The sequence below is a fragment of the Ahaetulla prasina genome, chromosome 2 (genome assembly GCF_028640845.1).
Source record: "Ahaetulla prasina isolate Xishuangbanna chromosome 2, ASM2864084v1, whole genome shotgun sequence".
Lineage (NCBI taxonomy): Eukaryota > Metazoa > Chordata > Lepidosauria > Squamata > Colubridae > Ahaetulla > Ahaetulla prasina.
In genome coordinates, this window is record NC_080540.1 from 148,650,775 (window position 1) to 148,669,670 (window position 18,896).

Below are 18,896 nucleotides of genomic sequence, written 5' to 3' on the forward strand. Positions count from 1 at the left end.
AGCATTCCTCTGGTCTACTAATTTTGTCTCTTTGTCAAAGAATGCAATAAGATTAGTCTGACATGATCTGTTTTTGACAAACCCATGTTCGCTTTTGATTGTTACTTTGTTTGCTTCTAGGTGTTTGGTGATTCGTTGCTTGATTATCTTTTCCAGGATCTTCCCCGGTATTGAGGTCAGTCTGATAGGTCTGTATTTTCCTGGATCTGTTTTTTTCCTTTTTTGAAGATGGGAACTACATCAGCTCTTTTCCAGTCCTCTGGCAGCTCCCCTGTGCTCCAGGATCTTTGAAAGATATAGTTCAGTGGTTCTGAGATCTCGTCTGCCAGTTCCTTCAGAACCTTGGGGTATAATCCATCCGGTCCTGGTGATTTGAACTCGTCTAGGGTAGACAGGTGTTCACTTACCATTTTCTTCCCTATTTTAACTATTTTAAACTTTTTACTTTATTAATTATTTTAACTATTTTAACTATTTTAAATGCTACCAGTTCACTCCGGTTCAGGTGAACTAGTAGCGGCAGTGGTGCATGGTTTGACGAACCGCTAGTGGAAGCAGCAGAGGCTCCGCCCACCTGCCCGGACGTTGTTACTTTCTGGTTTTAACCAGGAAGTAATCTGTTTTTGACCCTCTGCACATGCACAGAAGGCTTTGTGCATGCACAGAGGGTCTAAAATCGGACGTGAAGATGGGGTGCGTACTTCCAAACCAGTAGGGAAGGTAAGTAAATTTCACCCCTGATTGAGTCATATTTCTCTTGATCTAACAGAACAAGACCACATGGGCAATGATACGGATCTAAATAACAATGGATAAGGCTAATGGAATATCAAGCATGTATAGCTGTCTCGTTTCGATAGCAGTAGCAATTCTTATTGAAATGTTGATCAGTTGAAGTTTTCCCTTGACCCTTTGAACTTTAAATAACACATTACACATTGTTTGACTCTGTTCAATTTATCTTGAGTGTGTTTCCTGAATGGCAGCATATATGATTCCAGTTTGGGTGATATAAGGGCAGAAGGGTTCACGTGCTGCTGCTGCAAATATTCATTCACACATCAACAAGTTCAGTGGCTAGTTACACACACACCCTTGACCGATGGTCACATGAGGTTTCTGAGCCAGCCTGAAAGTAAACTCTGTACTGATACAATGTCTGACAGCTGAAGAGACCTACTTCTTGCTTGGCTGCAGGGTATGTGGGTAAAATGCTTGTGAAACAAACAGTTGTCTCCCCTGCCCCCACTATCTTTTCTCTTGCCTCAGTAACTGTAATGTATTTGAATTTTTGGAGGGAAATTTGGGCGGGAAAATGCACATTCATGATTGGCTGGTGCCTCAGCCAAAACACTATATAAAGAGAGATGTTTGCCTATTGTTTTTGCTGGGTTCTCACAATAAACCAAAGAGCTGTTGTCTCTAAGATCGTCTCCTGCTTCTTCATTGCCCAAACTTAACAGTAACCGTTTTTGGCTCCTGAAATTCAGGTCCTTTAAGGGAAATGGTAGCATGGTGGCTTTGCAGTTCCCACTCAGCAGACCAAACAAAAGGACCAGGGACAAAATTAAGAATAATTCCTTTTCCCTTTGGCAGGGGAGGAGCCAACTGCAAAATGCAAGTCAATGTGGTTTCTAAACATTTTTCCCCTCCCTTTTGCATGGAGTGAGAACATTTTTGTTCCTGCAAGATCGATTGCAAAACAATGAAGATTAAACCCTGCTTTCTTTTAAACTGCCTCTGACAATTTGGAAGTGAAATGGTGGCCTTAAGAGCCCAATTGCATAACTTGCTCCATGCTTCCTTGATAAGAGTATTTCTCGTTCCCTCCAATCTCTCTCCACTTTCAAAGTTAATGAGGATTGTAGCTAACCATAGCTGTGACCTTTTGAGCAACAGCAAGCTGAGATTAGGACTGCAAGATCATTGCTGGTCGTATTTTAGGAAATTATAAATGCTATATGCAGATTATTTGAGAGTGATGACATCTCTCGTTTCATTAACATGCAGCACAAAGAAGCATTTTAAGAATTAATGCCTGATATATTAACAAGATAAATTCTAAAAGAAGAAAAAAAAATAATTAAGGCTTGAACAAAAGCACAAATTTATTATTTTTTATATAAATGGACAAACTCAAGGAATGTTCAATTTTGGCCCAAATTATGAAAACCTGAATTTCCTTGGTTTGGCTCAGTTTCAATGTTTTTTTAAAAACATCTAGAGTGTCTTTGAGATGACAGGTGGAGATGTACACAACAACTTGCATCATGTTGACACAATACTGCTTTACTTATTTTGACAGAAATGATGGATTCTGCAAAGACTTCTATTGACTTTTAGACCAAAGCATCTGTCATACAGGCATGTTTCCCCTGCTATAAGCGGATTCTCATTTTTTCCCCTAAAAATATTATCCTGGTGATTATTATTTTTTTCTTTTTATTTCTTTAGACAACCACGTGTTAAGCCCTATTTGGTTGTGAATTTAGTAACACCCGAGTTAATCACTGCAATAAGTGGCTTTGATAAAGTGTCACATTTGTTCTAAACCAGCTGCTGCTCAGATCAACCATGCAAACGTTCTTCTACATTACCAGATACAATGAACAATACAATTCTGTGTATATCTATTTAGAAGTAAGAAGTATTAGGTTCAATTGGGTAAGCTATAAGGATTGCAAGCCTTGAAAGCCTGTCTATATTTGTCTCTCCATCTGCTTATGTACAGATGGCTCTACAAGAAACATCAGCAGGCCAATAAACTGGTTTGGCTTAAACTAAGTGACTGAGATTTTACACTGAGCCATTATTTGATGAACGGGCCACTATTTGTTAAATTCCCTGGACTCACCCCAAACTATAAACTATAACTTATAAACTGCAGTGATTGCATTCCTAAAACAAACTATCCAATCCAATTCAAACTAAATCACATTATGATTTAGCATGCTATGTAGACGTAATCAACATACTATATGAACAGAGGGATAGAATCAAGATCACGTGAACTTTATAATGCCTTGGTAAGGCCACACTTGGAATACTGCATCCAGTTTTGGTCGCCATGATGTAAAAAAGATGTTGAGACTCTAGAAGGAGTGCAGAGAAGAGCAACAAAGATGATTAGGGGACTGGAGGCTCAAATATATAAAGAAGGGTTGCTGGAATTGGGTATTTCTAGTTTGAAAAGAAGGACTGGGATGACATGATAGCAGGGTTCCAATATCTCAGGGGTTGCCACAAAAAAGAGAGAGTCAAGCTATTCTCCAAAGCAGCTGAGGGCAAGACAAGAAGCAATGGATGGAAACTAATCAAGGAGAGAAGCAACCTAGAACTAAGGAGGAATTTCTTGATAATGAGATTAATTAATCAGTGGAACAACTTGCCTCCAGAAGTTGTGAATGCTCCAACACTGGAAGTTTTTAAGAAGAGATTGGAAAACCATTTCTCTGAAATGGTATAGGGTTTCCTGCCTAAGCAGGGGGTTGGACTTGAAGACCTCCTAGATCTCTTCCAATTCTGTTATTCTATATAGACTTCTATATAAACTCAACCATTATGGCTTGTAGCTGTGGTTTGTGACTGAGTATTGAATGAACCCAGTAATGTGTAATTCTAATAATTGTAGCTTATACCTCATTTTTCAAATGTTGAAGGCACATCAGCGATCTACAGAAATCACCACAATGCAAGTAAACTCAATACATTCAAAGACGGAGCTGAGACTTGAAACAGTCTTTTTTTCTTCATTAAAATCAATATTTTTACTTGTTTGGTCTTGATTATTACTATTTGTTAAATTTGTTTGCTGCCCATCTTGTCACAATACTAGACAATGCCAAGGTAGCCTGATCCAAAGACAAGTCTATTTCTTGCCAATCGTATTAATGGATCTGGAAAGGTCATGACACAGGGGGGTTTTTTTGGGGAAAAAACCCAGCATGTAAAAGCATCTACATATATAAGTAGGTATCAAATATGAAAACTGCCATAAGAAGTGTCATTATTAGACTCCCAGTCCTGACAGTTAACAGTATCATAAAAATAGAACAGAATAATAAATAACATGAAACCATAAAAATAACGTGACAGCCTAATTCTCCAATCAAGAGTATTACTTCCCTTATTCAATCTAGTTTTTAGAAAACTGCCAGTCTGACTCCAGAGAAGAGTCCATTTCCCTGACTTATAGGAAGTGCCACTACTTCATCCCAACAGAAATTCAAGTGTGGTCTGGGACAGGGGTGGGTTTCAGCAGGTTCTGACCAGTTCTGGAGAACCGGTAGCAGAAATTTTGAGTAGTTCGGAGAACCGGTAGTAAAAATTCTGACTGCTCCCTCCCCACATCTATTGTCTGCCTCCCAAGTCCCAGCTGATTGGGAGGAAATGGAGATTTTGCAGTATCCTTCCCCTGCCACGCTCACCAAACCACGCCCACCAAGCCACGCCCACAGAACCAGTATTAAAAAATTTTGAAACCCACCACTGGGTCTGTGTCATGTTGCATGTGTGGGTCTAGTCACATCCACACAATGTCCATGAGGTTTATGGACATCACGTGGATCTGAAACCCTAGTTGTACTTAAATCTGTGTGGGAAATGAAGTCCTGCGGGGTGAAAAATCCACTTTCCTACCAGGCGTTCTCAGGAGAAGAGACAACTGTTTAGTGAGATGGACAGGACACCAAGAATGGTGTCATACCACATCTCTGACTTTAATACTATCGAACGCGTCCAGAAATATTTTACTAGAAGAGTTCTTCGCTCCTCCGAAAACAACAAAATACCTTATGCCACCAGGCTTGAAATCCTGGGATTAGAAAACTTAGAACTCCGCCGACTCCGACATGACCTGTGTTTAACACACAGAATCATCTATTGTAATATCCTTCCTGTAAAAGACTACTTCAGCTTCAATCGCAATAATACAAGAGCAAACAATAGATTCAAACTTAATGTCAACCGCTTCAAACTTGATTGCCGAAAATACGACTTCCGTAACAGAGTTGTTAACGCTTGGAACTCACTACCTGACTCTATAGTCTCTACTCAAAACCCCAAAATCTTCAACCAAAAACTGTCTACTATTGACCTCACCCCATTCCTAAGAGGACTATAAGGGGCGTGCATAAGAGCACAAAACTGCCTACCGTTCCTATCCTATTTTTCCCTTCATTATATCAAATTAACATAGTTGTTGCATACTTTTACTTATATATACTTTTTCTCTCATGATGGGTTATTGTTTATGTTGATGATTGTATATACTGTTATGACAAAATGAAATAAAAAAATAATAATAAAAAAAAAAGAATCCCCCTCAGACTACTGTAAGTTTCTGGTTAGCGAGAAGGAATTCTTATAAAACAACGTCCTTCCAAAACAATGGATGACAAAGGCTACAGGTTTCATACACCTCGAGGCTTTTTTTGTTAGAGCGGCATTGGAAGAACGGGAAAAATATTACTTTAATATCTGTGCAACTAACAATGTTCTTTTAGAAATATGCTGGGAGCCAAATGAAACAATGTTCTGGGGATAAGGGGAAAAATTGCTGTTGTTGGTTGTGCTGTAGTTAAATATTACTGGGGACATAGCCTAGCTAAGAGGGTCTTAGAGCTCAGATCTATCCCATTGGGATGAGGAGCACAAACCACAACCACTTTACTGCAATTACAAGGGAAGTTTAAATCCCCGTAAGACACTAACGAGATCCTCTTCCCGGCAAAATGAACTAAACGGATAATTTTAATTTCCTCTCTTTCACACGGCTGTCATTTTAAAAAAAAAGTCTGACAGCCGCACATAAGTACAGGTTTAAGAATCAAGGCTGTGATTATTTTCAGCAGCCTGCTTCTATAGGAACACGGTGAAAAATAACTTGGAAGTAAGACACGGGGCCATGCCATGTATTGCCTGTCTCCAAATCCTTCTCCCTCTGCTTTGAGATCAAAGCAAAACTTTTTGCCAACCTCAAAACCACACACACCAGAACAAATGATAACACTCTAGTTTGGAGATTATATAATTCAATTGGGGAAAAAACATTATGAGAAAAAGAGTTCCGGGAGAGTAAGCCAAAAGAATGTGCTATGGAAGTGAGCCAGGTGTCATAATATTAAAAGAATACATTAGTGGAGATGGCCCCATTGTTTAATGGAAAAATGAATTCATTTTGGATTGCTAGAACTCATTGGTCTAAGCAAAGCTGAACCATTGCATATTACCAGTGAAAAATGTTGAAGGATGCATAAAGTGTCAGATGACTAGAAAAGGGAAAACATTGCCCACATCTTAAAAACGGTAGAAAACAAAGCTCCAGTAAAATATAGATCAATATTTTGGACACTGATGTTTGGGAAGATTCTGAGGCAGACCATCAAGAGATTGAAAGTATCTTAAAAACACTTTTCAAGAAGAAATCTTATATCATTTTTTTAAAAAAATAGATATTTTCCTTAATAGATTGTAGGAATGCTATTGACATAATATATCTTGACTTTAATAAAACATTTGAAAAAAATTTGGACCAAACGACATTACAGTAGCTGAAAAGCTACCATAAAATTCATCAGCAGATCCTCATCAAAGGAGACAGATACTGAATGATGGAGAGTCAGTCCTGAGATCGCTATACTTCTATATTTTTAATAAAAAATTGGATAAAGTCTTGTAGATGATACAAGTTGGATCAAGCTCATTAAAGCTCAAACGAATAGTATTAAAGAGGGATAAAAATTGAAGATATGATTAAAGTAATGAGATAGTATAAAGATAAACTGAGTTTATCTCTGATAAACAAAAAAGGACAAGTTTTAAAAATGGAAGGAGGGGCATACAATGAAAGCTGGATATTCACGAATAGGCAGGGATTAAAAGCATTTTCCAGCTAAGGGATTCCTCTTCAGAATGTACAACTTGCCACAGCCATCTCGCTGCAGCCAACTCATCATGGCCAACCTGACATGGCCAACTCACCATAGGAAAACTCACTGTAGGACAATTTAACAATTCAATTTGATTATACAAAAATAAAAAATATTTTAATTTTTGTCATTCATATTTCATTCTGTCCCTCCTTCTGCATCCTTTCTTTAATGAGTCTATTCCACCATTTCGTTGATATTAGTGTAACTCTTGCCCCACAGCAAAAGTTAGGACTCGTCCGGTGGCGAGTTGGTCATGGCAAGTTGGTTGTGGCAAGTTGGCCGTGGTGAGCTGGCCATGGTGAACTGTCAAAGACCCTCTCTGTGTGTGTCTAACAGCAGAGATGTAACAGTTTACAACATACACACACACTTTATAATACCCTGTTTTTCCCAAAATAAGACATCCGCTGATAATAAGTGCAATTGGGCTTTTGAGCACATGGCAATAAGGCCAAGCACTTATTTCAGGGTTCAAAAAAATATAAGACAGGGTCTTATTTTCAGAGAAACATGGTATTTTCAATTTTTTGTCAGTGAAACTATAGACTTATCTATTCTGATATAAGTAAAATATTACGGAACAATGAATTTGGCCTTAAAACCCCAAGAAGAAAAATCAATAAAGTTTATCCGTATATTATGACTGTATAAGATATAACACTATATATGTGGCATAGATTCATATGGATTAGATGGCATTACAGTTTCCTTGTTACTATCCAAAAGCAAACCCATCTATAACTTCATTGAAATCCTTACACTTTTCTTAACATTTTAATAGGGATATGTATGCATACATTCATGAAAATCTATAAAAGAAAGGGATGATGGCTATAGTAAGCCAATCATTAAATACACCAGCACCTGTCCCTTATTGTCACCCTTTGGGAAACAGAGAATAAAACAAACAATTTTTTTTTTGAATTTTTGATTAAGGAGCTAATTTTTTATTAATTGCTTTCTGCAGATTTACCAGTCTATTTCTATAAAAAGCAAGCACATGAACTACAGAAAAATGGTCAAGAGGTTTGGAATATAATACAACATTTAAACTAGACTAGAATTCGTGACTGCAGGCTGGTTTGACAGCTGAGTTGGTACCAAAATAGCTGTCTGCAACAAAATTACATTAAACGTTTGGCTTCACTTCAGATTTGGCTTCTGTTACAGCCAATTGGTTTTGATTCAAGCCCTCCAAATGTGATGGAACTGATTCATATTCAGCAGATTTTTAAAATCAATATACTGTAATTCCAATGCACAATAGTGTATCTAATTGGGATTCCTCCTCTTCAGGAGCTACCTGCTAAAATAAGTTTGGGTTTCTGGAACATCAGTTCATTTGAGCATTCAAAAATTGGTAAATGGGATGTGGGACTATGCAGCACAGTGTTGTGCTGGTTCAGTTCCATGGCCAATTCTATTTGGTGTTGTTAGGGGGCGAGAGATCCAGCCCATGGCCGTTCCTTTTAGGGTAGTGTAGTGCTTGGTACTTTTATTTATTGTATTTATTTTGTCACACAGCATATATAAGCGTAAGCATGAAATAACTATACAATATATAAGCATATATATAAGTAGGAGTATGTAATAACTAGGAACACGGTGGCTCAGGGGCTAGGACGTTGAGCTTGTTGATCGAAAGGTTGGCAGCTCAGTGGTTCAAATCCCTAGTGTTGCCGTGTAACGGGGTGAGCTCCTGTTACTTGTCCCAGCTTCTGCCAACCTAGCAGTTTCGAAAGCACGTAAAAATGCAAGTAGAAAAAATAGGGACCACCTTTGGTGGGAAGGTAACAGCGTTCTGTGCGCCTTTGGCATTGAGTCATGCCAGCCACATGACCACGAAGACGTCTTCGGACAGCACTGGCTTTTCGGCTTTGAAATGGAGATTAGCACCGCCTCCTAGAGTCAGCAACGACTAGCACATATGTGCGAGGGGAACCTTTACTTTTACCTTTATGTAATAGCTATATTAATTGGATATAATGAAAGGAAACAATAGGACAGGAACGGTAGGCACTCTTGTGCTCTTATGCATGCCCCTTACAGACCTCTTAGGAATGGGGTGAGGTCAATAGTAGACAGTTTTTGGCTGAAGCTTTGGGGATTTGAGGAATCCATTCTTTTTAACTTTTTTAACACCTATAAGAAACAGCTTGGTGACTGACACCATGGGATGAGATATCATCAATATACTGATGACACTCCATCCCTGGTGATCCAAGTGATGTTGTGGCTGCCCTTTTGCAGTGCCTAGAAGTTGTGCAGGCCTGGATGGGGAACAACAGGTTTCAGCTGAACCCTGGTAAGATGAGGTCACTGTGGATACATGGGAGCCTCGGGATCTGGAGGTTTATCATCTTTAGTTCTGGATGGGATGGTACTACCTCAGATAGACTTGGTGCATAACTTTGAGGTTCTCCTAGACTTGCAACTCCTGCTCAAAAAGCAGGTGGCCAGAGTGGCTAAGACAGCCTTTGCACAACTTGTGCCAACTGCATCATTTTCTGGATCCTGAGGCCGCTGCAGTTTGGATTATTAGAATGCACTTTATAGGGGGCTACCCTTGAAGAGTATTCTGAAACTACAATTTTTCCAAAATGTGGCAGTGCAGACAGTTTTAGAGGCCCCTAAATTGGGTTGGCACATGTAACACCACCGTTATGCAAGCTGCCCTAATTGCCAATCTGCTTCTGGGTCCAATTCAGGGCGTTGCTTATCACATTTTAAGCCCTCTATGGCATGGGTCCAGGACAGGGGTCTGCAAACTCGGCTCTTTTAAGACTTGTGGACTTCAACTCCCAGAGTTCCTCAGCCAGCAAAACTCATGGTTTTTTAGATTACTTTTAATCTTCCGTAATTTTAATCTGTTTTTAATCACCTGTTGTGACTTTCTGACAAGCCAAGGCAATGGGACTTAACAACTTAATACTTAACAACTGTGTCACTGACTTAACAACTGCAGTAATTCATGTAGCATTCACTTCAATCTTGATTGCAGAAAATATGACTTCTGTAATAGAGTTATCAGTGCTTGGAACACATTACCTGACTCTGTGGTCTCTTCTCACAATCCCAAAAGCTTTAACCAAAAACTATCTACTATTGACCTCACCCCATTCCTAAGAGGTCTGTAAGGGGCGTGCATAAGAGCACAAGAGTGCCTACCGTTCCTGTCCTATTGTTTTTTCTTATATATATATGCCTATACTTCCTTATATTTCCTCATATATATGTTTATATACTATATAATCATTTTGTGTGATGCTTGTGTATATTGTTGTGACAATAAATAAATAAATAAATAAAATAGCAACTGTGGCAAGAATGGGGCAAAATTCACTTAAAAAATGTCTTGCTTAGCAACAGAAAATTTGGACTCAATTGCGGTTGTAAATCAAGGCAAGTAACTGTGGTTACTGATGCAGTATGGTTGTGCCCTGGAAATCAGTTCCCAAGTTGTGCCCTGACAATTCACAAAGGCAATCAGAAAGGTACAAACAGGCCTTCAAGGTAATACTTCAATATATGTTACCTGAATCATTTGTAAGCATTTCTGAGTTGTATGTAATTGCCCTTTGTCTGTGATCTATGACCCTTACTCAACCTTGTGCCTTTTTATGGTAGGTAGGAATCCTGGGTGATGAAGTACAAACATTTTAGATAAGCATCAGTAAAGATGCTACAAATCAATCCAGGTTTTTTTGGGGGGGGAACAGGCATCTTTGGTTCATTTTTCCACAGAGATAATAATGCACTTGGAAAACTGTGGAAGCTACTGCTAAATCTTGTATTTTTATTTGGTTTGTTTATCTATTATTTTCCATAGGGGGAATTGCTTTATGTTTCTTCTCCCTTTATTTATTTCCAGGAATATTTCTTTCTAAAGGTACAGACATTTTTATTATTTGCAGTTATCCAAGGACTTCCAGGGAAAATAAAAAGGTTTGATGGAGTCAGCCTCTCAAGAGGAAAAACAAAGCAAAGTGTAACAAATATTGTGATGAACGTGCTTAGAGTGCCAAATGCATCGTTTTCATCATCCAAGAATCTCCCTCACTAACATTAAGCTAGAATTATTTATATTTTTAATTGGCAGGGCTGGATACAATGAAAAAAAATTTTTTTGCAATGAAATACAAAGTACACAGCGGATTTTTGGCGCCTGAAAATCTAATAGTAGTCTTCCTTTGGCTCTATTGTATCATAACTAGCCTTTCCCAACCTGGCCTCCTCTGAAGGTGTTAAACAAAAAATCCATAATTCATAGCTTTTCAGATGCTGGCTTAACTCATACATGCCAATGGACCCAAATTGGTCGACTTTTCTTGTTTTAGTGGGAATGGGCTGTGTGCTATGCATTTGCAAGTCTTATATATAAAAACAATATTCAGTCCTACCAGAGGTGGGTTTCAGCAGGTTCTGACCAGTTCTGGAGAACCGGTAACGGAAATTTTGAGTAGTTCGGAGAACCGGTAGTAAAAATTCTGACTGCACTCTCTCCCATCTATTCTCTGCCTCCTGAGTCCCAGCTGATTGGGAGGAAATGGGGATTTTGCCGTATCCTTCCCTGGAGTGGGGAGGGAATGGAGATTTTGCAGTATCCTTCCCCTGCCACGTCCACCAAGCCATGCCCACAGAACCGGTAGTAAATTTTTTTGAAACCCACCACTGTAGGCTATCCAGTTCTTTTGCAAACAGCCAATGGTTTCCATCTGTCCCTTGCTTTGGTAATGGTCAGAGTTATTACTGTCTTATTTTTTTATTGACCATATGAGAACTAACTCTCCCATACTCCCATAATAACATAAAATCAGATCTGTTTGCTATTGTAAATGGAAATATGTGAGATACTTGTTTACTTGCTGATAATCAACATAAGCCTAAAAAAAGAAGAAAACAATAATGACCACAACCAAATGTTGTTGTTATTTTTTCAGGCTGGATTGAAAACAACAGTTCAGCTGTCACATAAATGAATCCATATCCAATAAGCAGCACATTCTGGTCTCAAAGGCAATCTCTGTTCTACTTAATCCAGGGCTTACCATTACTATATTGGCTAAATGAGCAGAAATAAGCGCATACACCCCTCCAGATGAACCCACAACAGGTGCAGTCATATCAGCAATGGATACGGCCAGGGAACCTTGGAGAAATAATAATAAAAAGAAAGGTAAGTACAAACGACTGCCAAATAAAACACCCCCTGCCTTTTCTATGAATACAGATAGTCTTCGACTTACGGCCACAGTTGAGCCCAAAATTTCTGCTGCTAAGCAAGACAGTTGTTAAGTGAGTTTTACCCCCATTTTAGGACAGTTGTTAAGTGAACCACCGCAATTGTTAAATTAGCAACACGGTTGTTCAGTGAATCTGGCTTTCCCATTGACTTTGCTTGTCAGAAGGTGGCAAAAGCAGATCACAGGACCCCAGGGCATCGTAACCGTCAAAAATATGAGACAGTAAGCGTCTGAATTTTGATCACGTGACCATGGGGACGCTGCAATGGTGGTAAGTATGAAAAACAGTCATGTCATTTTTTTTCAGCGCCATTGTAATTTTGAACGGTCACTAAATGAACTGTTGTAAGTCGAGGACTACCTATACTTTCTAGAAAAAGACTCTGAGAGTTCAAACCCCCAATCTACTGTATATGGACGTTGTTTGATTTAACGGCAAAACAGAAACAGTCTGCAATTATCTTCTACCAATATTTTTTTTTCCAGTTACCCAGTCAGGTCAGAAACCTTAGAATTTCTTCTTGGTCTTATATCCAACCAGATCCATCCCTCTTTAACTTTTTTGAGATCGGCCAAGATTGGGTAGCTACTGCCATCTGCTGTGACGAAAGGGCTAATATTTTACTATCCAATAAGTTGTCTTGTTTCTCAGACTTTGCAGAGAAAGATCAACGGGCCCTCTCCAAAGTAGAAGGATCATACGTATTTTTCGCCATAAGATTGGGTCAGCTTCTTTTTCAACTATTAGACTCCATTACAAGATTTTCTGGGATGTCCTAAGCCAGGGGTCTGCAAACTTGGCTCTTTTAAGACTTGTGGACTTCAACTCCCAAAGTTCCTCAGCCAGCAAAGCTGAGCAAAGCAAAGCAAAGCTGGCTGAGGAACTCTGGGAGTTGAAGTCCACAAGTCTTAAAAGAGCCAAGTTTGCAGGCGCCTGGCCTAGGCATCTGTAAAACGTATTTTTTTTTAAAGTAAAACATTAAAAATATATAAAGCATTTAATGGGTTCAAAATTAATGTGTTTCAGCTCTACATCCTGAGGGGAGTTGTTAATGAGTTTAAAAGCAAGCTTGCTTGCCAGATGTATTAAATATAATTACAGTTTCTTTTATACTGCTTCCAGAATTTAGATTACCATCCTGTTTTGGAAGAGTGCATACCACTAGCAAGCAAAAACATTTCTTTTTCAATAGGCATTTGACTTGGCCACGGCTTAATTCTTGTACCTTGTTTGTCCTTCTGGTCTATACAGTAGAGGTAGTACTTGCCTTATGACCACAACTGAGGCCAACATTTCTGCTGCTAAGCGAGATAGTTGTTAAGTGAATTTTGATCCATTTAATGACCTTTCTTGCCACAGTTGTTAAATGAATCATTGCAGTTGTTAAAATTAGTAACACGGTGGTTCAGTGAAGATAGTTTTCCCATTGACTTTGCCTATCAGAAGGTCACAAATAATGATCGCATAACCCCGGGACAGTGCAACCGTCATAAATATGAGTCGGTTGCCCAAGCATCTGAATATTGATCGTGTGACTATGGGGATGCTGCAAAGGTCCTAAATGTGAAAAACAGTCATAAGTCACTTTTTTTCCAGTCCCGTTTTAACTTCAGATAGTCACTAAATGAACTGTTTTAAGTTGAGGGCTACCTGTGTTGTTGCTTTGAGCCTGAGCTCGTACAAATGCCTTTGAATATTGTTTATTTTTTTGTGTTTTTTATATCTTTTAAACCAGGGGTCTCCAACCTTAGTAACTTTAAGGCTTGTGGACTTCAACTTCCAGAGTTGCTGGCTGAGGAACTCTGGGAGTTGAAGTCCACAAACCTTAAAGTTACTAAGGCTGGAGACACCTGTTTTAAACCACTTGGATCAGCTCCTTTTGCAAAAGACAGGAATGGTGTTAAGTAGCTGAATTGGATAAAAAATGGTTGGACAATTCCTTAAACCTAATGAATCAAAACAATGCCCTGCTTAGTCATGCTTATTTCATGCTTATGCTTATATATACTGTGTGACAAAATAAATAAAATAAAATAAAATAAATAGTCCAATATAATCTCTCTCCCAGCAGCTGTTCAGGGGCCCCAATAAGCAATAAGAGACCACAAACAGGTCATGAGGCAGTATTTGGCCCTCACCAATCATCAACATTTCATAGCTAAACTTAAAATATTTCAGGAGAATGAGGATCACAGTGGGCTGGGTAGAGCTGTGATAACACATAATGTGATAAAAGCTCATTTGAAAGAGAGTAAGTTTTAGGCCCTGTTCTTTCCTTAAATATTCATTAGTGTATTTATGTGTCTTGCCTCAAAATGGTAGGAAACAGTTTAGCAACTGCAATAAGAGACGACCTTATTAGGCACGTAACACTAATTTGGGCCCTGCAAACAGTCCACCTCTTTTGTGACGTCCTAGCAGCTATTTCAATAACAGAGTTGTCAATGCCTGGAATGCAGTACCTGACTCTGTGGTTTCTTCCCCAAATCCCCAAAACTTTTACCTTAGACTGTCTACTGTAGACCTCACCCCATTCCTAAGAGATCTGTAAGGGGCGTGCATAAGCGCACCAGCATGCCTACCGTCCCTGTCCTAATGTTTTCTTTTATTCATACCCTTTACATGTATTTATAATTATGTTTACACTTGTATCTGTCATAAAATACATCCTTGACGAAAATAAATAAATAAAATAATGTATGGCTTAGCATTATGAATGCTTCAGGTCATCGTAGCCTATTCAGTAAAGCAACATTAAAAGAAATCATGAGCTAATATGACTGTTGATATGTTGTTTAGTGGTTTTTTTTAACGTCCTTGCACAAAAGACATTTTGATCATGCATAGTATTGTGAGAGAAACTATTGGTGTCCAGCTAAGCAGCCAAAGAAAATGCCACGATAATAAACCATGAGACTCCAGTTTTCTTTTTCCGCTTGGTTGTTCTGATTAAGTGAATAAAAATTTCCAGGTTGCAACCAGCCAACAGTTTATGGGCAACCAACTGGTAAATTACACTACAAAAATCACTTCAGGGGAGAATTATTGTTCACTGAAGTTAATTGCAACAAGACTGTCTTTGCTGTAGTTATTGCCAAGATAGCCATGTGCTTCTTAACAGCTTTAGAAATCAAATGAAAAGCACACTGATTGTGACATAACATATAATAACACGGTCCCTTGATGGAAGATGGTTTACAGAGCTTCCTGTCTAATAAATGTTTGGAAATAAAATAATGGAGAGATGGCACACACAAAGTCAAAGCTGGCATAACAACAAATTCATACCCAGAAAAAAAGCTTCATGCAAGATTTAAAAAAAAGGATAGTGGAGGAAAAATTATTTCTTCTGACTCTCCACGTCCAAACTTTTATGTTTCTGGTCCAAAGAACAGACTCTAGAGACAATAGTACAGGTAGTCCTCAACCTACGACCATCATTGTTAAGTGAGTTTTGCCCCATTTTACAACTTTTCTTGCCCTAGTTATTAAATGAATCACTGCACTTGTTAAGCTAGTAACTCAGTTGTTAAGTGAATGGGGCCATTGACTTTGCTTGTGAGAGGGTCGCAAAAGGGGATCACATGACCCTGGTACACTACAACCGTCATAAATACGAGTCAGTTGCCAGGCATCTGAATTTTGATGATGTGACCACATAACTGCTGCAATGTTCATATATGTGAAAAACAGTCATAAGTCCTTTTTTTTCAGTGCCATTGTAACTTTGAACAGTCACTAAACAATTTATTGTAAGTTGAGGACTACCTGTAGTAGCTCCGTTATGTTTAAGCTGGAAATTGTTTAGTTAAAGAGAATTGGCCTCTGGAGAATTAAAAATCTAAAAAATTAAAAATACACGGGAGTTAAAACCAGCTGTTCAAGTTATAGTCAAAAACCTACCGGAAATCAATACAGTAGAACTCCTGGTCATGAACGCTTCTGACCATAACCAAATCGGGTTCCGACCAAAAAATCTGGGGCGAAACGGTAGCAACCCACCACTGCTTTTACGCATTTTTTTTTTAAGCGCCAAACAACAACGACTTGGTGTGGCCGCTGCATTAATTTTGGTTAGGTTCCGGTCAGGACCAAATCGGGTCGCAACCAAAGTTATGGAACGAATGATGGTCGTGACCAGAGGTTCTATTGTATAGTGTAGCTGTTTCCATGCTGGCGCTGCACGGCTGTTGCGGCCACAGGGATTCTGCTCCCTTTTCTGCAAATTGCAATGTGTGAGTTTTCTTCAAAGGCAGCTCCATGTAAAGCTCCTTGAAGTAATCAAGGTTAGTATTTGTCACCATGGCCAGGGCTTCCTGCACTAGGTAGGGCCACCAATGATGTCTCAAATGAACCTGGTAAGAGACCCCCCTCCAAGCTATGATTTTTACCTGTGAACCCAGCAGGAGCCAGAGATCCAGGAATCTTCCTTCTTCATAGTCTTGGCAATCCCCAGCTGATCCCGGCCTATTGTTCAGCAACTCTACAATCATGAATTACCCAACATCAGCCACTGGCGCCAGTAACATCAGTGGTCTTCCTTAGCGACCCTATCCTCTTCTCCATCATACTTCTCCAGCACTATCCATCCTTCCTATCTCCTCAGGATCAGCCATTCATCCTGATAAATCCTTCACCTGAACTTCTACAGCAGGGATGTCCAAACTTGGCTCCTTGAACAGTGGTGGACTTCAACTCCCAGAATTCCCCCAGCCAGCAACTTGCTCATATTTATAACTCATGCTGGCTGGGGAATTCTGGGAGCTGAAGTCCACCAGTCTTCAAAGGGCCAAGTTTGGACACCCCTGTTCTACAGCCTCTGTGAACCCCTCTCACCTCCATGATTTTCCTAAATTGACTCAATTCCACATAGACAACCCCACCAGAGCCAATGGCTGCCCAGCACAAGCAAGACACTATGTCACTTTGAAAGTCTTTTTATCTCCCACAAAGACTACTGTTCTGCCTAAAAACCATATTTTGGCTTCTTCAACGGCTTCCCCCTCTGAACTCCAGCCCTTTTTCAAGCAGGTTATCTCAGATGTGAAAGCCTTACTTGTTCGTTCATTCGTTCGTTCGTTCGTTCGTTTGTTCGTTCGTTCGTTCGTTCGTTCGTTCGTTCGTTCGTTCATTCATTCATTCATTCTTTTCAGGTTTTGTCCTGCCACCATCTTATACCTCTCAGCAATTACAAATGCAAACAAACAGCCACAGAACTGAAATAACATACAGTCCAAATCTCAAATGTGAAATTAAACTAGAAGGAATAATAAAAACAACAGCAAAGAGCAGGGCTTATTACCCACAGGCTCTTAGGAAAAAGTCGTAATAATAATATGAAGAAGAAGAAGGTCATGTCATGGTGTCTAATAATTTATTAAATATACAGTCTGCCATCCTGGTGATGTTGGGCAATATACAAATTGTTAAAAACATTAAAAACAAGAAAACAATACAATGCAAAAAAAAAGCAAAAAATGACAGACAGCAAACCCAAATTGGAACAAAGAAGAGGTAGTAAAGGAGGCTTCAGTCCTGCTTGCTGAAGGCCCCTTTAAAACACTAGGATTTATTTATTTGCATTCTGCCATTATTATTTTTATAAATAACTTAAGGCAGTGAGCATACACAATACTCCTTGCTCCTCCTCTTTTCCCCACAACAACAATCCTGTGAGGTGGTTTGGGCTGAGAGTGAATAACTGGCTCAATGTCACCCATCCGATTTTCATGGCTAAGGCAGGACTAGAACTCCCAGTATCCTGGTTTCTAGGCCAACACCTTGACTACTATACCAAACTGGCTTTGAATGTACATAACATTTTCCCCTAAAATTAAATATAAAAGAAACCACTGCATCATTTACCATCTATTATTATTATTAGCTTTAGCATTTGCATTTGTATTCCATTTTTCTTTGGAAACTCAAGGCAGTATTTATAAGGTCCCCTAATTTATCTCCACAGAAGGAAACGTGCCCCGAGAGAGAGAGAGAGTAGTCATCCCATAATGCTCTAGTGTAAATCTGGAACATCTGAATATGAAGTTCTCCATCCCCAAAACAGCAACTTAGCCATTATATTATACCAGTTCTCATTAATATCACAAACAAGAAAAGGTCAGAAAATCAAAAATAGAGGAATAAGAGAGGAGAGGATTTTTATTTTGCAACTGTTTTATTAACAGAATTTTACGAGTGGCCCAGATGACACCGGCCTCTGTTTTTAAAAAGCTTTCTGGCTCTTCCCATTGCTCTTCCTGTCACTTTCATTTCCAGAACAAATCTGTTAGGGAGGGGAAAAACCCCTGTTGACAGGACATATTTCTGATAGGTAAGAAATAAGAAAAAGGAAAGGTGAAGAAGAAATGGTCATATGTGAAATCTGTAAATATACTTATTTTGCGGCCTCATCTTAGCATTTGTTCTCATTCAGCTACTAAATTAGTTCGATCTGAAAGGAGAACTCCATAATGGAATGTTCCATAAAGGAAGACCCTTCCACTATGTAAAGTGAGTTTTCCAAATCCATTTTTTTCTCCTGCCCGCCCTCTCTCTCTCTCTCAGCATCAATCCTGCCATTTCCATCACGACCATCAGATATCCAGGTTCCAAGTTATAAATCCTCAGATGTTTATTGCGCTCCCATCTATAATTTTGCCATCCCATTATAACAATTATACTTTCCGCCCAGGGGTGAAATCCAGCAGGTTCTGACAGGTT

At 39.1% G+C, this 18,896-nt stretch overlaps 1 protein-coding gene across 1 annotated transcript in view; it reads right to left on the bottom strand.

Annotated features, from left to right (window-relative positions):
* Window positions 1-18,896, bottom strand: part of RHBDL3 (rhomboid like 3) — a 179,408-nt gene that overhangs the window by 8,595 nt on the left and 151,917 nt on the right. The window contains exon 8 of the mRNA XM_058173517.1: window positions 11,981-12,081. Within this exon, the coding sequence (XP_058029500.1) occupies window positions 11,981-12,081 (101 nt within the window). The remainder of the gene's footprint in view (window positions 1-11,980; window positions 12,082-18,896) is intronic.